At 60.6% G+C, this 21,572-nt stretch overlaps 2 protein-coding genes across 7 annotated transcripts; both read right to left on the bottom strand.

The window, feature by feature from the left end:
- Window positions 1-3,486: 3,486 nt before the first annotated feature.
- On the bottom strand, window positions 3,487-11,938 carry GAL3ST1 (galactose-3-O-sulfotransferase 1). 6 transcript variants are annotated; one of them, XM_030460263.1, is made up of 4 exons: window positions 11,851-11,938; window positions 9,837-10,043; window positions 7,046-7,179; window positions 3,487-5,634 (listed from the first exon to the last, which is right to left on the bottom strand). In XM_030460263.1, exons 3-4 carry the CDS (start codon window positions 7,168-7,170, stop codon window positions 4,482-4,484), a joined length of 1,278 nt encoding a protein of 425 aa, XP_030316123.1. In that variant the 5' UTR covers window positions 7,171-7,179; window positions 9,837-10,043; window positions 11,851-11,938; the 3' UTR covers window positions 3,487-4,481. The 6 variants fall into 6 exon arrangements, with proteins under 6 accessions (XP_030316123.1, XP_030316124.1, XP_030316127.1 ...); XM_030460264.1 differs by lacking the exon at window positions 11,851-11,938 and having other exon boundaries at window positions 9,837-10,044; XM_030460267.1 differs by lacking the exons at window positions 9,837-10,043; window positions 11,851-11,938 and adding an exon at window positions 9,247-9,334 and having other exon boundaries at window positions 3,493-5,634.
- Window positions 11,939-13,880: 1,942 nt separating this feature from the next.
- Window positions 13,881-21,340, bottom strand: PES1 (pescadillo ribosomal biogenesis factor 1). Its single transcript, XM_030460256.1, has 15 exons — window positions 21,191-21,340; window positions 20,758-20,837; window positions 19,996-20,149; window positions 19,789-19,898; window positions 18,739-18,910; window positions 18,426-18,515; window positions 16,997-17,113; window positions 16,775-16,852; window positions 16,321-16,410; window positions 16,029-16,159; window positions 15,692-15,817; window positions 15,383-15,567; window positions 15,156-15,298; window positions 14,754-14,921; window positions 13,881-14,493 (listed from the first exon to the last, which is right to left on the bottom strand). The coding sequence occupies exons 1-15, from the start codon at window positions 21,212-21,214 to the stop codon at window positions 14,407-14,409; spliced, it is 1,755 nt and encodes a 584-aa protein (XP_030316116.1). The 5' UTR covers window positions 21,215-21,340; the 3' UTR covers window positions 13,881-14,406.
- Between the last annotated feature and the right edge of the window lie 232 nt (window positions 21,341-21,572).

Genomic DNA, 21,572 nt, shown 5'->3' with positions numbered 1-21,572 from the left:
CAGGACCTCAGACCCATCACACCAAGGACATCACCCCAACCTCACCTCCTGCTCCTCCTGGAGCTCCTCCTCCAGCACAGGGGTTGGGATGGAGAGCAGGAGGACAGTTCCCCCTCTTTGGTGCTGGCTCCCCAGATTCTGCCCATGCAGGCACCTGAGGCAGGAGAACACCACGGGGACACTCCAAGGCTGTGTCCAAGCCCTTGGACATCCATCCCTCCCCAGGAAGGTCTTGCAGGACCTCAGGTCCCTGGAGCAGCAGTCCCCTCCTCCCACCACCCCCTAGGTGCTGACCCATGGCTGTTCACCACCACGAAGATCCTTCTGGAGTGTCCCAGCTGCTCCATGCTGGTCCCATAGCACTGCTCCACATAAATCTTCAGGGAGATGCCAGGACTGAAGTCAACCCTGGCCTCCAGGTGGATGGTGGAGCCAGGCCTGACCACCACCAGCTTCTTCAAGGCACTGGGGTCCCCTGAAAAAAACAGGATGGACATCCCCAAGCCTATGCCACCATAATTAGGGACATCAGAGAGGTCCCAGACCACCACCCACAGGGGTCTTTGCCCCTACCCCTGTGAAAGAGATCCCTGAGCCAGGAAGCCAAGAGCTGTCCTGGCTCTGCCAGCCCATTCCACCTTCCCTGCCTGCTCTCCAGAGCTACAGCACCTTCCTGGTGCCCCTGCTGGAGCTGTGAGGGACCACATCCCCTCCACATCCCATTGTGGTGTCAAGCATGGGACTGGGAACATCTCAAGGCATCCCCAACACCCACATCTAGAGTGGGAGGGATGGCCCTGCATGGATGGCCACCTCCTCCTCGTGGGTCCTAGTGCTGAGGGCAAGCAGCAGAAAGCACCAGGAACTGCTGCTCAAACCCAGGGGTCTTGGTTGGACCCATCCTGGTGTCTCTCATCCCCCAAAGCTGGCACCCAACAGAGCACTCACCATCCAGGAGCCTCAAGGTGAAGTTCATGGTGTGCTCCTCGGGGTGGGTGTGATCTCGAGTCCCACCAGGCACGGTGGCAGCAGCAGCAAGCACTGGGCCTGAGACCTTTATCCCCATCCCTGGGGACACCCCTGGAGCCACCACCATGGGACTGGAGGATGGTGAAGCACCTGGAGCCATAGTGGTCCCTGCAGGAAGGGGAGGGTTTGGGCAGCTGGAGCAGCAAGTCCGAGACACAGAGGGGACATCCAGGTCCTCAGATGTCCCTGGGACTCCTGGAGGGCAGGGAGCAGCAGCACAGAGGAGGGGAGAGCACCCAGGAGCATTTGGACACATCCATCTAGAACCTCCTCTGGGTGCATGGGACCACTGTGGTGGGTGCTGGAGGAGGAGATGGAGGAGCTCCACAGACTTCCCAACCCTCCTCCTCCTCCTCCTCACATGTGAAGCTGGGAGGGTTTGGAGACCTCGTACCTCATGGTCCTGTCCCACTTCATACATAATCCCAGAGTCCACCACAGCTTTGGTCCCACCTCAGCACTCCTGGGAGCAGACAGGTTGTACAAAGAGCATTTCCCAGCAGAGTGACCCTGGACAAGGCTGGAGACAGGCCAGGAAGCTGCTCCTGGAGCACCAGGAGGCCATTGCCAGCAGCCACAAACCTCATGGGTGGCTCATGTCACCCCCACCCAAACCAGGTCCTGCTGGGACCTGGAGCCAGCAGGAACCCTTTGTCCAACCTCACATCCCCAGAGCACAGGGTCACCTCACAAAGTCTCCTCCCCACCAAGACCTCCTACACCAGCAGGTCCAGGAAGGCATCAGGAACCAGCACTGGGCAAAACCAAGGGGTGCCCCCATCCTTCTGCACCTAGATATGAATGCCACCACCCACCTCCCCCAGTACAACCAGTATGTGTGTGTAGGGGGGGGTTGGGACTGAGAGGAGCAGCCAAGGGGGTCCCAGCCCCACTCACCTACTACATCCAGCACAGCCCCACACACCAGCACCCACCAGCACAACCCCATCCTTGACCAGTCCCACCTCCCCCCCCTGGAGACCTTTTAAGACCAGGGTCAACGGGCCCCAGCTGGTGCTGGAGGTGCTGGGGATTGGATTGATTTTCTCTTCTTCAGCTCAATCAGCTGTCCCAGGTGTGGGGCTGGGCCCACACCCCATCCCATCCCATCCAATCCCATCCCAAGGGTGTGCACCCATTGCTCTGTCCCCATTCCATCACACAACCTTGGTCCCATGGATGTTTCTGGTGTCACCTCCTGGTGGTACTCATGGTCCTTGACCCAGCAGAGGTTTGGTCCCACTACTCAGTCACAGTCCCATGTGTGATCCTGGTCCCATCACCCAGTCCTGGCATGCTCCATCCTTATCCCATTGTGGTTCTGCTTGCAGCCCCAGCCCCACCACGCGATCCTTGACCCATAGTCCCACCTTAGTCCCTTTCATTGAGTACAGGTGTCCACAGGAGGATGCTCCTGGGATGGGGGACTTCAGCAGGAGGACTTTCCTTCCACCCTTTGGTCCCAGAGCTGCTGGTGCCCCAGGGTTCACTGCTGGCTGCTCTCCAGGATGGTCAGGGACAACAGTTTGGTCACAGTCAAGTGAGTGTGATCGTCTGGTGAAGTGCAGATGGCCCCAAACCTCTGTCACAGGCCTCTCTGTGGGAGCTGACCTGGTGGCCTGGGCACAGAGGGACATAGAGAATGTCCCCATGGGGATGGCATCCCAGGTGGGCTGTGCTGCCAACCCTCTGCCTCCATCTGCAGAGGGCACTGGAACCTGTGCTGGGATTTAATATCTGCTGCCAGCAGACCTCAGGGTGTCCTGGGAGACACCTGTGGACCTCAGGGAGTTGTCCGAAGCTCCATGTCCCCAGCACCCATCCCACTGCCCCTTAGCAGTGTCACACAGAGTGGGGTTGGTGGCCCCAGGGGTGGCTCCAGACTGGCCATGAGAGCAGCAGCATCCCTCTTGGGACCCCTGGTGCTTCAGCTGGAGACCCTGCCAGCAGCACAGCTGAGACCCGGTGGCACAAGTCACTCATGTCACCCCTGATGGCTGTCCCATGGGTCCCACATCCAGACCTTTCTGGTGGCATCTGCACACCATGGGAGCCCCATGCCAGCACTCAGGAACAGAGGGGGCTCTGTGGGGACAGAGTGGGGATGGATCCAGGTGCCCTCGTTCATCTCAGGGGTTTCCTCATGAAAAATGATGGAGAAATTGTTTGGTGTGAGGGTGCTGAGCCCCTGGCCCAGGTTTCCCAGAGAAGCTGTGGCTGCCCCATCCCTGGCAGTGTTGAAGGTTGGATGGGGCTTGGAGCACCCTGGGCTGGTGGGAGGTGTCCCTGCCCATGGCAAGGGTGGCACTGGGTGAGCTTTAAGGTCCCTTCCAATCCAAACCATGGGAGAGAAGAGCCAAGGAGGTTCCTGCCCCCCCACCCCTGAGAAGAAAGAGAAGGTTGGTGACCAGCTGGGTAACCTTGACATTAAAACCTGCCCAACCCACCAAGATCTTACAAAAGTAGAATTGCTCTTTTATTCTTGGTCCCCCTGTAGGGAGCAGAGCTGGGCCAGGGGCTGGGAGGACCCATTGTGCCAGGGTGGTTCAGCCATGGGTGCCACCTCCATGCCCAGCCAAGGCCACTCATGGCAGGACACAACGTTGCCAGTGTCATCCAGCCTGGCCAGGACACTCTGGGATTGTCCCCACCATCATCACTGGGATGGTGGCCACCAGCCCCATCTCCACATCTCCTCCCCATGCCAGTTCTCACCAGATCCCATGGACCTCTGGGATGTCCCCTCTGGGAACCAGGGACCCTCTAACCAAGACAGTGGGGGGGTGGGATGGGGCGCGCTGCACCTACATCCTTCACCCATGGGGACCAGGGCTACTGTGGTGGGTTTGCTGTCCTCCAAACCCACCCCAAAACGTCCATGATGGGGACATCACTGTGTCTTCTGGGCCACCTCTGGATCACGACCTGCCATGGAGTGACACCCATGGGTGGGTTGAGAACGTGCTGTGCTCCTCACAACCCCGGGTGGGGGCAGGCGTGGGGACTCCAGAAGCCCCTCAGGGTCCCCACCAGTGGGTCTGCCCACCTTGGGGGGCCTCTGCCCACCCTGGGTGAGGGGGCCCCACACCCCTGCCCCCCCTGCGGTGCCTCTCCAGCGACATGGGGGTGGAGGTCCTAGTCCCCCTGTACTCAGGTCCTCCGTGGACATCTCCTCCAGGCTGTCTGTGGGAAGGAAGATGTGGATCCTGCTGGGAAAGTCCCACCCCCCCTGATCCCCCACTCCAGGTGTGGGGGCAGAGGTGCTGCTCTCCAGCTGGTGGGTGACAGCCCAACCTGGGGCTCAGAAGGATGATGAGGGAGGGTCCTCATGGAGCCTCCAGCTGGTCCTGCTCATGTCCAAACAAAAGCCCCCACGAGTTATGAAACGAAAGCACCTGGTTCCTGCCTGGAGAGTTTTGTGAGGGGAGGGTGTGGGGGGTCCCACCATCCCCCTACCACTTCAGGAAATCCCGAACATGGCTCCACAGCTTGGTAATCCAGAGATTGACCCCCAGGTCGGTCAGGTACTGGATTTCGGGTGTCAGCATCTTGCGGCACAACTTCTGGTGCTTCTTGTTGATCTTCTTCTTCAAGTTGTAACCCAGGATCGACTTCTCCCCCAGCGGCTGCCAGGGCTGCATGGAGGACTCCTGAATGGCGCTGGCATCCACGGGGTGTCCCCCATCAATGCAGATGCTCTTCATCTTCTCGTTCTCCCGCCGCAGCTCGGCCACATCCTGGGCCATCCTCTCCCTCCCGTAGGCCTCCACCTTCCTCCAGAAGGTAGCATTGAAATAACGGTAGAGTTTGGCGTCGATGAGGTTCCAGGAGGTGGCCTTCTCGTAGAGCTCTGGCGTCAGGCGGGACACGGTGGAACCTTTCCGGGCATTGAGCTTGAAGTAGAGGATGTCCTCCAGCTGCCAGCACAGCAGGTCCTTCAGCAGCACCAGGGACTCGTCGAAATACTCCAGCAACATGACGAGGTGGAAGCGCCGATCGATCTCCCGGACGTGCTCCTCCACCAGCGGGCTGTCAGCATCCATGTTGTTGTCGTAACCCAAATCGAAGAAGAGGAGGTTTTGGAGGTAGTGAGCGTTGAACCCCTTGGGGTCATAGTAGCGCCGAGGGTCCCGGAGGAACTCTGCCAGCTTGTCCTCCCCCATCAGCTTCCACGTCAAGGGGATGACGCGCCCAAAGTAGTGGAAGGAGGACTCGAAGAGGTGGGCCGGGTCCCTCAGCACTGTCACGAAGGTGGCGTCGGGCGGCAGGAGCTTCCGCACCTCCTCGTAGTGGAAACGCATGTGGTTGCAGATGATGTTGAAGCAGGCCCCGGGCTGGTAGTGCCTCACCTGGCTGTGCTCAAAGAAGGAGGGGTAGTAGAAGTCATTGCGGCCATTGGGGAAGGCGAATTTCAGGTGGTGCTTCTCGCCGAAGCGGAAGAGGATGTTGAGGATGGTGCTGCTGGCAGTCTTGTGGGTCTTCATGAACATGACGTTCATCTTGGGCACGCAGGTCCCGCCCGAAGGGTTCACTGTGGTGGTGTTGGACACCAGCAGTGCCCTGGCAGGGGTCAGGGAGGAGGAGCAGGAGGAGGGAATGGGGATCCTGGGAGGGAGAAGAGACAGGAGGACACAGTGAGGGTGGCTTGGGAGACACAGTTCAACTGCCATGAAGGCTTGGCTGCTTCCTTTTGTGGAGAAGATGGATCTGGGGATGCGTGATGGACCCAGAGATGGGTGATGGACATGGGGACAGGCGCTGGACCTAGGTATGGGTGATGGACCTGGGGATGGGTGATGGACCTGGGGACAAGTGCTGGACCTGGGGATGGGTGTTGGACCTGGAAATTAGTGTTGAGCCTGGGGATGGGTGCCCACCCCCAGCCCCACCCAGGGTCCCCAGTAGAGACAAGCTGCACTTTGAGCAGAGCCCCGTTGCTCTCATCAGGATGAGACCACCCACCTACCAAGAGCCCCTTGGTGAGCGGGGCAGAGCCCACTGCCCCTATAGCCCTCTGCCATCAGGTGCCCCTCTGAGTCACCAAACCTCCTTCCTGGCATGGAGGATAACATTCTGGGGGTCAGCACCCACTAGCATCAGTGCAGCCTGAACAGAGGTCCCCATCCCCCACCAGGGGTGGCTCTGATGAAAGAGATGGAGAGAAGCTCTCCATGGCTGTAACTCCATGGATTGGAGCTGACAACATTTCAGGTGAGGTCTGGAAGTTCTCAGCTCCATAAAAGAGCTCCATGAAGGACCCAGCACCTGAGCAGAGATGGAACTAATCCCAGAGTGTGGCCTTGCAGGAGAACTTGTGGCCCTGGGGAACCTGGAGCAACTTGTGTGTTATCTGAGGTTGCCTGGTGCAGGGAATGGAGGCCAAGATCTTGAGTTAATTTGGACACCATTAATGAAGCTGAGAAGCTGATCCTTGATAACACCAGGTGAGCACTGCCTGGCCCAGAACTGCTGAGATGTGCAGGTGGGTCTGGTTTATGAGCTTTGACATAAATAAAATGCCTGGAGCTGAGCAACACCTTGCAGTGCCTGGAGGAGCTCCAGGAAACCTGGGGAGGGACTTTGGACAAGGGCCTGGAGGGATGGGATGAGGGGGAAGGGTTTCCAGCTGCAAGAGGGGAAATGGAGAGAAGAACTTAGGGAGAAACTGGTGTGAGGGTGCTGAGCCCCTGGCCCAGGTTTCCCAGAGAAGCTGTGGCTGCCCCATCCCTGGCAGTGTTGAAGGTTGGATGGGGCTTGGAGCAACCTGGGCTGGTGGGAGGTGTCCCTGCCCATGGCAGGGGTGGCACTGGGCGAGCTTTAAGGTCCCTTCCAACCCAAACCAGTCTGAGACTCCAGGATTTCCACTATCCATGAGGCAGGGAGCAGTGTCCAACAGGAACCTGGAGGAAGGGGACATCCTGGTGTGAAGCCACCAGAGCCCCATTACCACTTGGGGCTGCCCAGGATGGAACAAGGTGACCAAGCTGCCCAGGGGGACACTGTCCCCCACACTCACTCTGTCATGCTGACTTGCAGCGGGGAGCAGGCGTAGGAGTAGAGCAGCAGCATGAAGCTGGTCAGGAGGGTCCCCAGAACCAACCCCTTGCACATGGACCTCCAGGGCTTCCCATGGTGCCGCATCCTGGTCACCTGTGGCAGGCAGAGAAGGGCTGTTAGCACTGGGGGACATAGGGACACCGGGGGGGCGAGGGGATTGGAGGACTCAGACCGCATCTGATGGGCATGGGGAGGGCCAGGAAGCATCTCACTGGGCTTTGTGGTGATGAGAAGCTGGGCAACCAGGATCCCACTGCTGGGATCAGCACCAGGCATGTCCCCAGCCCAGGCACAAGGGAGCTGTGGTCAAAGAACAGCAGCCCTGGGGCTGGGGACAGGAGGACAGAGCCATGGGAGGGCTCAGGGGCCATGGGACAAAGACCCCCCCCAAGGAGCTCTGGAGCAGAGCCCTCCCTCCCCCAGGTGCACATAGGTGCACATGTGTGTGCACACCCTGAGAGCACAGGCAGACACACAGGTACACGTGTGTGTGTGTGTGAGTGTGGGGACACCCTCTCTCCAGGCAGACCCTCACATGGTGACACAGGACACCCACCTGTGTCCACGTGTGTGTGTGCACACAGGGACATGCACCAGGGTGGTCATACATCCACACACGTGCACGGGGACATGGAGGTGTGCACACATGCATGGCCCCCCTGCCTTCCCCACGGACACAGGCACATGTGCACAGGCAGAGGGACACAAGCAACCCCCACCCCCAACACATCTGTGCACACAGACACATACATGTACAGGCACACATACATGTACAGGCACACACGCATGTGTACATGTACACACACACCTGTGCACACACGTGTACACACACCTATGCATACACACCTGTATATGCACACACACACTTGTGCACACAAACACATACACACACACTTGTGCATCCTCACACGTACACACCAGGACACACACACACACACACAGATGCACAGGGACCCCGCAGCGGGGTCTCTCTCCTGTCCCCCCCAGCCCGCTTCTCCCTGGTCCCACTGTCCCCCTGTCCCCATCCCCACCTGCCCGGCCACCGCTGTCACCGCCGGGCTCAGGTGGCTTTTGCGGTGGCTCCCGGCAGCTTGTCCCGCCGCCGCACTGCAGCAGGGCTGTCCTCTGCGGCAGGACACGGGGACACAGGGACACGGGGACACGCCACCCGTCACCACGGCCCTGCCAAGCCCCACGCAGTGTCCCCCAGGGATGCGGGGTCCCGCGCTGCCCTCCAGCATCCTCCAGCCACGGCTCAGCCGCGGTCCCACCCCCCCAGTGAGCAGCATCCCAGCAAAAGACCCCGAGCCCCCACCCATCCAGCTACAAAGCTCCGGAAAATCATTCCCAGAGACGAAAAGCCCGAGACGGAGGAACCGGGGCTCCCCCTGACCCGTGTTGTAGCCCCCTGGTAGCAAAGACCCCTCCCCAGGATTTCGGAACCCCCCCCCTCCCCCCCAGGGATAGTTACCGGCCGGGTCGAAGGGTGCCCGGGGTGCTCGGCACTCGCAGCTCCCACCCGCCTCCCCCCCTGCTTTCCGGCCCCCCCTTCCCTGCTCGGATCGCCTCCTGCGCTGCTGAGATTTCCAGCTCGATGAATAATGAATGGAAAATGCAACCGGAGCCCCGGGCTGCGGCTGGGTGCTGGGCACAGCTCCTCCTGGCACCCAGCACCGCAACCGGGGGGATGCCCGTGGCGGGGACACGGGCTCCTTGTAGCACCCACCAGCGCGGCCAAGCTCGCCCAAGCAGGAGCTACCGGCTCAGGCAGGGCTGGCTTCACCTTGCCCCTTCCCGGTGGGTTTGCTGGTTTTCCCGGGAAGCCCCGCAGGGATGCGGGAGGGTCCGGTGTGAGTGCAGGGAGAGCAGGCGGCTCTGGTCCTACCCCAAAATTCCAGCGCGGGTGGGAGGCCCAGAGGGTTCCACACACCTGGAAGCAGCCGGGGTTCGGTGTCGCACCGGGAGCAGCCGGGGTTCGGTGTCACACCGTGGTGGGGATGGTGCCACGGTCACCATCTGCAGTGTCCGGAAAGCCACCAGGCGGTGCCGGAGGGGACACCTGAAGGTGACCAGGACCAAAGCAGCATCCCACCAGCTCACAGCCCGTCCCTGTCTGGCACCGACCCCACCGAAGGCACCAAACCCAAGCCATGAGCCCACCTCCGGGCTGCCGGAGCAGCGGGGGACTCTGCCATCTCCCCGGGGTGCCAAGGGGACGTCTCGCTCCACCCAGGCTGGCTTCCCCTGGGGTGGCTCTAGCAAACAGCTCCAAGCCCAGTTCCTCTATTGACTTTGCCTTAAACCAGCAGCTTAATTATTAATAGCTCGTTGGGAGAAATGAGGCGATGGAGATGTTTTTCCTGGGGCTCCCATTACCGTGGGGCAGCCACCGTGCTTGAAATTCCCAGCCAGAGGCCATGGCCGTGCCAGCCATGCCCCCCCACAGCTCACCCCCCAGGATGGCCAAGGCCCTGCAGCCCTGTTGCCACATCCCTACAGCTCCCCAGGTCCCATCTCTACATCTTCCTTGGGTTTTCCCCTCCAGGAGCCATTTCCTTCATAGCTAAACCCCCCCATAGCCCCCCAACACGAGGTGCATCCATCAGCCCACGGGCTCTCCACCCCACGTGCCCAACTCCACGTCCTTCCTGCCCCCACCCTGGCTGCAGCCTCCTGTCCTTGCGTGTTCCCCCATCCCCCTACCCCACAGATCTGCCCCACATTGCGCCCTCCCCTCCCTCAGGCATCACCTTTTCCTTAGCCTGGGCTGCTCCGGGTGAGCCGTGGCTCTGCTCTGCTGGGTTGGCCGGGGCGCAGGCGGCGGGGGGCGGGGGGGATGATGCTGCTCCGACATGGAATAAACTCCTCCTGAGCAGCCAACAACGGCTTTGCCAAACTCTCCCAACCAGCCCTGGCCTTTATGGCATGGCCAGGGGCTCCGGCCCCGCGTCACCAGCCTGGGGAGGGGGAAAAAAAAAATAGAGTGAAAGGGACGAGAGGGATGAGGGGGACGTGGGGCTGCGGGCAGGCGCTGCCCGGCTCCACCGGGCCAGCCCTTGGGTGCCCGCTGGCACCCCGAGCCTCCTGCTCCCCACCCACAGCCGTGGCACAGAGGAGGCATTGAGCCCGTGCCCGCCGCCTGCCAGCGCCCGGAACAACGGGGACGTTTGTCTGTGGCCTCAAAGGGGACATTGTCACCGCCTGCCCCTCCGCTTCTGGGCACTGCCATGCCACTGCCAGCCTGGGCCTCCCTGCCATGGAACTGGGGAGCTGGGGGGCTGCTGGCTGGGCAGGGCGTGATGGCTGTCCCTAGGGTGGCTGTCCCTCAGGGGTGGCACTCAGCTCCTCTCCACCCCTTGGGGACAGCTCTCAGCAGCCATCGTCCCCCTCCCGCAGGACAGCCGGTGGCCAGGCTGTCACCCCCCTGCTCACCTTGGGCTCTGCACCCCAACCTGGTGCCCGCTCCCTGGGGTGCCCTGGCATGGTTCTGCTGGCTCCTCTCCATCCCTCCTGGTGCTGCTGCCCCAGCTGGCCGATTTTATGGACTTAATAGCAGCAATTTTTGTACTCAGCCCAATAATCACAGAGCCACCACGCTGCTGCTGACCTCTCCCCGGTCCCACTGTCTGCACAGAGACTTTGGGTGTCCCTGGACACACTACTCAGGCACCCCCCAAAAACGTGGCCAGTGTGCTCGGATCCCCCAGAACGAGTCACAGATGTGATGACAGCTCCATGCGCTTCCTCAGGTGGCCAAGCACGTGGTGGCTGTGACAGCACCCAGTGCCATGGGGCTCAGAACCACAGGGTGTCCACGCCTCGGTGTCCCTGCTTGGGTGTCCATCCACTCTGGGGGGAATTTGGGGGGGCAGGGGGGGCAGTGATTGCCCCATTGCTGGCAGCTGCCACGTCCTGCCCGGCCTTGGCAGGACCGGTTCTAACCCCGGTGCTGACCTGCGAGGGGACAGGAAAAGCCAGAATATCCTCATCGTGAGGAGAGGGACAAGGAGCCACCACCCCCCTGCTGGCATGTCCCCTGTGTCTCCAGCCCAGGGATCCCAATTGGATCCTCTACTTCACAGCCCGGGGCCTTGGAGAGGAACGGGAGCCCCGGGGGAGCGGAGGGGAGCCCGGGAGAGGTCAGCAGTGCCGGGACACCTGGATGTTGCCTGCTGGCCCCAGGGGTGGCAGCGGCTGCTGGGGTAGGGACAGGGGACATTCCCCAGGCAAAGGCAGGGTGACATCCGACCATGCATCAAGCGCCTGGCACTCTGAGCCCTGCTCTGACCCATTCCAAGTTATGGGGTCACATCACCCATCTCCCCCTCACCCCATAGCTCCTCACAGGTCATGAAGTGAAATCTGAGTTCCAGGACCCCCCCAGCTCCAGCCACTCACCTCCTGTCCCCTTACCTGGGTTCATCCTGGGCAAGCAGCTCTCCCACCCCATCTCCACAGGGCACTTGGCTGAATTCCAAGCTTTTCCCCCCTTTTGGGGGGGGATTTGGGGATGGAGGTGCAAAGGGTTTCCAGCTGGAAGAGGGAGGCAGTGCTGGGATGCAGCACCCTGGAGAAGGGGTGCTGGTGGCTTCAGGAGCCCCGACACCATATCTCCAGCACCCCAGAGGGGGTGAACCCCATCCCCGGGAGGGCTCCACAACCACCACGTCGAGGTGGGAAGGCAGAGCCAATCCCCTGGGATTTAGGGATATAAACGAAACGGTCACACCCAAAGCTAAGAGCAGAAGGAAGCGGCCACCAGACCTGGTGATCCCTGGGGGATGCGGTGAGGAGCTGGAGCAATGGCTGGAGGGATGGGCACTGGCACTCCCCATCCGGACCGGGGCTTGGTCCCGCCGGACCCCGGTTGGGCAAGAGCAGCGTCGGGAGCCTTTATCAGGCAGCAAAGGTATCATTAGTGGTGGCCAAAGAAGGGGAACCGGTGGCCACCAGGGTGGTGAGACTGGTTCGTGGTCAGGTTCCCGGGATTGCTGCTGCCGTCGCCTGCTCATCCCACTGGGGGTTCCGGTGGGGTTGGGAAGCTCCGTTCAGGGTCACCAGTTCTGGGTGCAGCTCCAGAAGAGCCCAAGGGGTTGAGGGTTCTCGTTTTCCCAAAGGGGAAATAAGGGAAATGAGGGGAGAGGAAAAGCAAGGAAAAGAAAAAAAAACGAAGGGAAAAAGAAAAGCAAAATCCTTCCAATGTCCCAAAACAAACCAAAAAAAAAAGCAATAAAACCACACCAACAAAAGCCAAAAAAAAAAAGAAGAGGGGGGGAAGAGGAAGAAGGGGGGGAAGAGGGGGGGAAGAGGGGGGGAAAGAGGGGGGGAAAGAGGGGGGGAAAGAGGGGGGGGAAGAGAGGGGGAAGAGGGGGGGAAGAGGGGGGGAAGAGGGGGGGAAGAGGGGGGGGAAGAGGGGGGGAAGAGGGGGGGGAAGAGGGGGGGAAGAGGAAGAGGGGGGGGAAGAGGAAGAGGGGGGGGAAGAGGAAGAGGGGGGGAAGAGGAAGAAGGGGGGGAACGGGGGGGGAGAAGAGAGGGGAGAAGAGGGGGGGGAAGAGGAAGAGGGGGGGGAGAGGAAGAAGGGGGGGAAGAGGAAGAAGGGGGGAAGAGGAAGAAGGGGGGGAACGGGGGGGAGAAGAGAGGGGAGAAGAGGGGGGGGAAGAGTGGGGGGAAGAGAGGGGGGAAGAGAGGAGGGAAGAGGGGGGGGGAAGGGGGGGGGGAAGAGGGGGGGGAAGAGGGGGGGGAAGAGGCGGGGGGAAAGAGGGAAGGACAACCCTGGTGATGCTGGGGCTTCTGCCCATGGAGGTCAGTTTCTCCATGCACTGCTTTCTCTCAGCCAAGGGGCCCAATATCTTCACCCAAAAAATCACCCCCCCGGCCTCTTGCTGGAGACAGGTGAGGGAGGGACAGTGTTTCCCAGAAACATTTACTTTGAGCCTTTGAAGGTGACCCAACGGCATCCCCAAAGAGGCACGTCTGAAGGTCACCTGGTCACAGCATTTCCATGAATCAACCACCTCTCTGGGCAACCCTTTACCAGTGCTTGGTCACCTTCATGGTGACAAAGTGTTCAGAGGAACCTTCTGGCTTCCAGTTTGTGCCCATCACCTTCCATCCTGGTGCTGGGCACCACCCAGACCCTCCCTTCATCTCCACTCCCTCTCCTGAGGTATTTATACCCAACCTCAAGACCTTCCTGAACATTTTCCTCTCCAGCCCACCTCTCACAGCCTTTTTTTCCCCAAGAGTGGTGTTCCAGTCCCCATATCATCTTGATGACCTTTTGCTGCACTTGCTCCAGTATGTCCCCCTTGGAGAGGGGAACCCATCCCTGGACACAGCACCCCATGAGCTGCCTCACCAGTGCTTGAGGGTCTGGATCACCTCTCAACCTTCCCACGTAGCCCCAGTATCCCTTTTTGCTCCAAGAGCAATGCTGGTGGCTCATGGTGGTGCCCACCCAGAACTCCCAGGGCCTTTTCTGCTGAGTTGCTGGTGGTCCCCAGCACATCCCAGTGATCCAGAGGCAGGATTTGGTGCTTCTCTTGGTTGAACAAAATGCTGGAGTTGACTCTCAGCACCCAGCTGGGATGGAGCCTCCAAAGCCAACACTGAAATCCTGGACAGGCAGAGAGTGACACGGCGCAAGGTAACAGTCCACAAGTCATGTCACATGGAGCAGGGACCAGGCTCTGTCCCTTCTTTTCCTCCCTTGGTGCAGGATGAGGACCCATCTCCTGCACTGACCCACATCTCCCCCACCATGCCCACGCAGAGTACCCCATGCAGCCACCACATCTGGAAGGGAACAGCCACGTGTCCCCAGAAATGTCACCTTTAATTACAAATAAACTTCACAGAGAAGCAGGGTCCATGGGGAGGGTTGAGCAGAGGATGGGCTCCCCAGTTGCCATGGGTCCCTCTCCACCACAGTGGGGACACCATGGTGGTCCATGCCTCCAAAACACGTCCCATTGAGCCAGGGACCTCCTGTGCTCTGTCATGGGGACTGAGCCCCTCTGCCCAAAACCATGCAAACCCAAAAGGAGAGATCCCAGAGGGACCTCCAAGAACCCAGAGCTCTTTCTGACATCCTCCTGCAGAGCAGACGTGGCATCAGCCAAGGGGACAGTCCCTGTGACACTGATCCCAGGGTGGGTGGCTGGGAGGAAGGCAGGGAAAGGCACAGCTGGAAGTGTATTTACAGAGGGGAAATTTATCAATTTCATTTTTCTGTCCCAAGACAAAAGCTGAGGGGTTTTCAGCCAAGCAGGATGGTGTGGGCAGGGTGCAGCCAGCCCCCACGGGGTACCCCGGCCCCCGTCACGCTCGTCGTGCCTTCTTGCTTTTCTTTTTCTCCTCTTTGACAGCACTGTCGTGGGCTTTCCTCTTGGCAGCCAGTTTGTTGGCCTGTGGGGAGACCTCATCAGCCCCATCTCCAGCCACCAGGGGCATCTCCACCCCAGTGCCACCAACCTCCAACCATCCCCGGGGGAGAGGGACCCAACTGCTGCAGCCCTTGGGGCATGGAGAGGGGCAGCAGCTTCACCAACAAATACCCCAGGAGCTCTGCCCTGCCTGGGTGGAGAGCCCCAACTTGGGAAGAGCCCGCACCGGGATCCAGGAGGAATCCAGGAGGGTTCTGGAGCAGAGCAGCCCCACATTCATACCTCTCGGACTTTGCGTTTCTTGCCAAACATGATCTTCTTGTAGAGGTATTTCTCCCTTTTCTTCATCATCATGATTGCCAGACGTTTCTCCTCGCTTTGCTGCTCCTGCTCCAGGCGTTCCTTGTCCTCCAGCCTCAGCTTGCCAGCTGTCACCTTCACGGGAAGGGCCTGCAGGGAGCCAGAGGGATCAGGACCCCGTTTCCACACCCTTCCCTGGGGACCATAGCACCCTCTAGAGCTGGTGGCAGAACCTGGCCATGACTGGGGGCTGCAGCTCATGGACATGGGTCCAGGACCCAGGAAGGGCAGAGCCCCAGCATTCCCAGGACAGACTGGAACATCCTCCAGGGACAGAACTCACCTGAGCCACCTCCTCCCACAGCTCCCACCCCACACCTGTACCTTATTGCTCTGGGTCTTCTGCTCTTCCATCTTCTTTAATTTCATCTCCTCTTCTTTTTCAGACTCATCCTCCTCCTCCTCTTCCTTGTCATTGTCATCCTCCTCCTCCTCTTCTTCCTCCTCTTCCTCCTCACTCTCTTCACCTAACCCAGAGACCACCGTTCCCAACGTTGTTCCTGACACCATTACCAACACCATCCCTCACGGTCCCTCCAACTCCCCCTCACCAGGGTTCTCTCCCCTCTGCATTGCCAGCAGCTTCAGCTTCTCAGGGGGGATGTAGTCCCCTTCCTGCTCTGTCACAAAGGGTGAGAGGTGGGGTGGCAGCAGGACACCAGGGAAATAGTCAGCCACGGGGAGGCAGAGCTTGGCATTGACGGAGTCAAAGACCCACTGAGGCTGCAGGTAGTACCTGGGGGACAGAGGGACACGAGCTCAGGATCCTTCTTCCCATCCCCAGGCTCTGGAGACCACAGAGCAGACACCAGGTGGCAGCTGAGGGACCATTCTGGGGACAGGCCACCTGCCTCACCCACCTGCCCACAACCTGCTGCTGCACCCGGGGTCGGTCGACAATCTGGTGGGTGATGGAGGGGTCAGTGACATCGTAGGTGGCCCCGATGCACAGTGACTTGTCCCAGGAGACCTGGCCACCAAAGCACCTGCAGCAACACCCACACAGGAGTCGGACAGGCAGGAGGGACCCCGGGGGTCACCTCATGTGCAGGACATCAGGGAAATCAGCCTCAAAAAACCCAACAGAGAGGCTCGGGGGGGAGGGGGACACAAGTAGGGTGTATGGGATGTCCCTGTCCCATGTCCCTGCACCACGGGATATCCCTGTTCCATAGGATGTCCCTGTCCCCCACATACCTGATGACAAAGGCCAATGGCTCCCGAGGCACCTCCCTGTTGAGGAAGAAGCGAAGCCCTTCAAAGAGCTTCTTGTGCTTCTCCAGGGCCTCCTGCTCCTTCTTCCTTTCATCCATCTGCTCTGCTACCTCCTGTTTGGAGCACAGCACTCAGCCCCTGACATTCCCTGCTCTACCAGAAGGGCTCTTGGGTGCCATCCCAACCCTCCTGGGGTCCCTCCCAGCATCATGCTGGGCCCTGCAGGATTGCCCAAAGCCAGGGCTAAGCATCCCAACCCCCCCCAGGCTCTTACCCCCTCCACTGGGAACTCATCTATCTCAACCTCGTCCTCGTGAGTTGGTGGCACCACCCGGGCTAGGCTGGCACTCAGAGCTGACAGTTTCTGCAGCAAGAAGAGACCCATAAAGTGTCACCCACCCCCAGACGGCGCTTTGGGATGGGGAGAGGGGCAGCCTCAGGGAGGAGAAGGTGAATTTTTCAGAGCAAGAAATCAAAAGAGCTGTGGACTTGACAGCCTCCTCTGTGTGCTGCCCCATCTTGATGTCCCCAGGGGCCCTGAAGGGTCCCTCACCATGCTGGGGGGAGGCTCATGGTCCCCCAGGCCATGCACTGCTCCTCCGCACAAGGGGGTGAAGACTTTGGGACCAGAGATCAGGCTCCTGCCCCACACCAAGTGCCTTGGGGCAGGAGGGGTGAGTGGTCAGGACACCAAGGCCACATGGGGTCCCTCAGGAAGTGTCTCTCACCTCCAGGTAGCTCTCTGAATCCATGGCATATTCCTTGCCCTCCGCTGGCTTCAGCTCAGCATCAGCCTGGACCTCGAGCTGTGGAGCAAGAGAATGGTGGGAAGGCAGCTCCCAACCTCAGAGCCCCCAAATATCTCCTTCTCCTCCACCACCCTGACCACTGTCCACCCTGGGTGGTCCAACCAGGCTGGGGACCACCCCAGGGCAGGTGGGTGGCCTCACCTTGGGGGGGTAGAGCAGGTTGAGGGACTGGTAGAGGCGAAAGTTGACGAAGCCCAGGAGGGTGGTGTAGAACTCGGTGAACGTGGCCATCACACGGTAATCCACGTCTGTGGGGTGCTGTGGGCACACAGGAAGGGTGAGGACACGGGGATGATGGAGCAGGGTCCCCCCTGCAGGGACAGGCACATCCCATCTGTGCAGGGAAGAGGATCCTGTCCCCTTCACAGCGAGGTCTGGAGAGCCACGGCCACCAATGGACCTGGGGCAGGCTGAGCTCTCCAGGGCCCTTCCATGGAAAGGTGGGATGAAGAACCTTATCCCATCATCCATGGGGACCCTGATGGCTTGGTCTGGGGACTCCAGGTGAGACGTGCAGGGCAAGGAGCCAAAAGCTGGCAGGGACCAGCCAGAACTCAAGGGAAGGGGCAGTGATGCTGGTGTGGGGAGGGGACACAGGGGTCTGAGGAGCTGCTGAGGGATGAGCCCCAGCGTGGGATACACCAAAGGAGCTGGAAATCCTCAACCCAACTGTGCCAGGCCCTGGAGATCCCAGGAGCAGGTGACCTTGGCAACACTCACCCCCCTATGGGGGACAGGGCAGAGACAGCTGATTGCTCATTAAGGTGTTTTAATAATTGACAGGAGGTAATAAGGAAGTGGGACGCCTGGTACACCCAGGCACACAGAACATGGGGATGGCCATCCCGGGGGGAGGAGGGCTGTGTCCCCACAGTGGCTGGGCATGGCCTTGTCCACCCCTGCAGTGCCAGAGCCATGGGACCACACAGACCTTCAGCCTCCTCCTCCTGCTGTCTCCAGGGGCTCAGGTGGGACCCATGGCCCCCCAGACCATCCCCAGCTCCTCCGGGCCAGCCTGAGGCCATGCAGGGAGGTGCTGGAGCAGGTCCAGAGAAGAGCAAGGAGGCTGTGAAGGGATCCAGGACAAGTCCTGTGAGGAAGGGCTGAGGGAGCTGGGGATGTTCAGTCTGGAGAAAAGGAGGCTCAGGGGAGACCTCATCACTCTCTACAACTCCCTGAAAGGAGGTTGGAGCCAGGGCGGGGGTCAGGCTCTGCTCCCAGGCAGATATCAGTAAGATAAGAGGGCATGGGCTTAAGAATTTCTTCCTAATATCTAACCTAAACCTCTTGAAGCTCTGCCAGGGGAGGTTTAGGTTGGATATTAGGAAGAAATTCTTTACAGAGAGGGTGATCAGACATTGGAATGGGCTGCCCAGGGAGGGGGTGGATTCTGCATCCCTGGAGGTTTTTAAGCAGAGCCTGATTGTGGCACTCAGTGCCTGGGAACCATGGGGGGAGTGGATCAAGGGTTGGAGTTGATGATCTCACAGGTCCATTCCAACCCAAATGATTCTGGGATTCTGTGAGGTGAAGGGGAAGGGAGCAGTGAGGGTCCCATAGGGGTACTCACATCATGGGCAAAGGTGTAAGGAGTGATCCAGGTGACAGTCTGCCCCAGCACCTCTGCCTGGTAGTAGATGCCCTTGATGGAGAGGAAGACCTGGTAGGGAACAGAGAGTCAGGGGGAGGAAGGCCACGGGGATGGACTCCTCATCCCAATCCCCATTAACCCTTCCCTTGTCAGCAGTTCCATGCCCAGGACTCCATGGGGACACCCCCAGGAGTGTCACCTCCCAACAGGACTCATTCCCCAGGCCCACCACCCCCAGGGCCTCTCCTGGGACAGGGAGGGTCTCATCCCTGTCCCCCCCCAGACCTCCCACCTTGCGCAGGGAGCGGGAGGCAATGATGTAGTTGAGGAATTCCAGGGCCAGGCGCCGGCAGAGCTGGATGGTCTGGACGTGGCACTTGCCCGTCCGTGGGAAGGTGGAGAAGAGGAAGCACATGGAGAGGGCATCATCCAGGTCCCGTAGGGCATCGATGAACGTGGGGTACCTGTGGCCAGGCAGGAAGGAGGGAAAAAAAAATAAATCACAGCCAAGCCCAATGCCCACCCAAAACTGCTGAGTTGGGTGAAGACCTCATGTGAGAGAGCGATGGGGCAGTGTGGAGCACCCATCTCCTCCTGTCCCACCACAGCTGGTGACCCACAGACATGAGGTGTCCTTCCTGGGGACCTCAGAGCAGCTCTCTGGGGAGCCAGGAACCTCCCTGGTGAGGGGATGGCAACGCCCTGGATCACAAGGTGGGTATCCCCAGGTTTCAGGACACTGAGTGGTGGGAAACCTCAGCCTGGACCCAGCAGGGCCAAGTGCCCTGGTGGCCCATGGCATGTCACACCAGCTGCAGGACTCAGGTTCTGGGGCCAGGGAAGCCTCTGTCTCTCAGTGCCATTTCTCTCTCCACACCAGCATTGTTGTCCCAGTGGGACAGGTGGGATCCCTAGGATTAAGGTGATCCCTGGGAGGGCTTCTGGGAGAGGTTCAGGGGTCCTGGGCGGTTCCAGGGGAGGTTTAGGGGGTCCCAGAGAGACTGAAAAAGTCCCAGGGAGTTCCTGTCCCAGTGGGACAATGAGCCCTGCCAAGGACAGGTTCCCTCCCTCCCTCCCTGCTCCTCTCCCACTGCCACCACACTCAGCTCCGTTGGCTCCACCAGTCCTCCCGCCTCTGAGGAAAGCACTGCTCAGGGAGGAAAATTCTCAGCATCTGTCTGGAGATCCTGGAGCTACCCAGGCACTCCCTGCAGCCCAGTACTTTGCCTCCAGCCCAGCAACTCCAGTGTCGTGGACTCCTGGAGAACAGACACAGCAAAGGCTCCAGAGGATGAGGCTGCGGGGAAAGCTCCTCCTGAAGGACCCTGGTCTGGGGTCTCACCTCTCTTTCACGATGTGGTCGAGCTTGTAGGTGGGTTTGTTGTCCTTCAGACGGTCAACAGTGCTCCACTCACTCTTCCCATACGCCTTCCGGAGCTTCCGGACAAACACCTGAGGGGACAGGGGGACAAAGAGGGGTCTGCAGGAGAGGGAGAGCCCCGAGCAGCCCCTCGGGCACCACCCCGGGGGTTCCCTGGTGCCCAATCACCTTATATTCCCGGAATTTGTTGACGATGGGCTCGTGGAGGAGGAATTTGATGTCCTTGAGGAGGTAAAAGGTCCTGGGGGCTGTGGAGCCTTTGTTCACTTTCTTCTTGTGCTTGGGCTCATGGGGGTAAATCCCCTTCAGGATGCAGAGGCGCCTGAGGATGGTGGGGAGGGGGGTGAGGTGGGCAGTGGGACGCTGCCCAGGGCCACCCCCGGGGGCAAAACCCCAAACCTGGAGAGCCTGAAACCCTGGGACATGCGGGACACAGCACCACAAACCCTGGGCAAAGGGGCACCCCATGGCTTGAACCCCTTCTGACCCCTGGGGTAGGGGTCCTGGGAGCTCCCTGGGGGGGGTAGGGGGTGTCTCAGGGGGTCTGAAGGAAGTTCAAATGTCCCAGGGGGTCTCTAGGGCATCCCTGGGGGGGTTCAGGGGGTACCTGGGCGTTCTGGGGAAGGGAGGGGAGCTCTTCGGGGGTCCCAGGAGAATCCCTGGGGGGGGTTCAAGGGGATCCCTTGGGGGGCTTCTGGGAGAGGCTCAGGGGTCCTGGAAAGTTCGGGAAGAGGTTCGGGGGGTTCCAGGGAGATGGAAAAAGTTCCAGGGAGTTCCTGAGTGGGGTCTGGGGGTCACAGCAGGATCATGAAGGGGGTTCAGAGGGATCCCCACAGGAGCTGAAGGGATCGCAGAGGGATTCAATGGGTCCCGAGGGATTGGGGGTCTCTGGGGGGGATGTGGGGGTTTCCAGGGGGTCCCCGGGCACACCTGAAGTCGGGGAGGCTGAGCTGCAGCTTCTTGCGGGCCCGGTTGCGGGTGATGTAGTTGGTGGCCGCGCCGCGCTCGTACTGGAGAGAAACGGGGGCGTCGGGGGGGACTCAGGAACCCCCGATACCGGGAGAGAGGGGAGAAGGAGGGGGGGGGGGGCAGCACCGAAACCACGGGGGGGAGAAGAAGAAAAGGGAACCGGGGGGAGGCGGTGGATGAGGCTATGGGGGTACCCGGAGAATAACCGGTACCGGGAGGGCTGGAGAGAGGCTCGGCACGGATGGGCAGCAGTACCGAGACGGGGGGGAGAACACCGGAGGGAGGGAGGCAGAGGGGAGCAGAGAGGGATGGGCACCGGGACGTCAGTACCAATACCGGCACCGCAGCAGAGGAGAGGAGGAGAGGGACGGGACAGGACCCGGTTCCCCGGTACCTTCTTCTTCTCCACCCCGCCCATGGCCCCGCCGCCACTGCCGCGTGCTCCCGGTGTCCCGCAGGACCCCGCCTGCCAACGCACCGCCTGAGACCGGGGCTGCACCGGGCGGGGGGGGAAGGACGGGAAGGACGGGCAGGGTGGGCACAGCGGGCAGGGTGGGCACAGCGGGCAGGGTGGGCAGGCGGGTGTCCCGCTTGGTTCCGTTCAGGCGTGCCGCAGGCAGCCCCGAGGTCCGGCAGAGGGGTCCTTCCGCACGCCGGAGGTGCTGGGGAAGGCGGGTCCCGGTTCCGGTCCCGGTTCCGGTTCGGGTCCTGGTGGGGGTGGAGATGCCCTGGCCCCATGTGTACCTCCCCTCTCCCCGCTGCAGGCAGCCCCCGGC

This window comes from Calypte anna, chromosome 15 (genome assembly GCF_003957555.1).
Source record: "Calypte anna isolate BGI_N300 chromosome 15, bCalAnn1_v1.p, whole genome shotgun sequence".
In the NCBI taxonomy this organism is placed as follows: Eukaryota; Metazoa; Chordata; class Aves; order Apodiformes; family Trochilidae; genus Calypte; species Calypte anna.
Note: the sequence above shows the minus strand (reverse complement) of the source record. Positions and strands in the feature narration are given on the sequence as shown.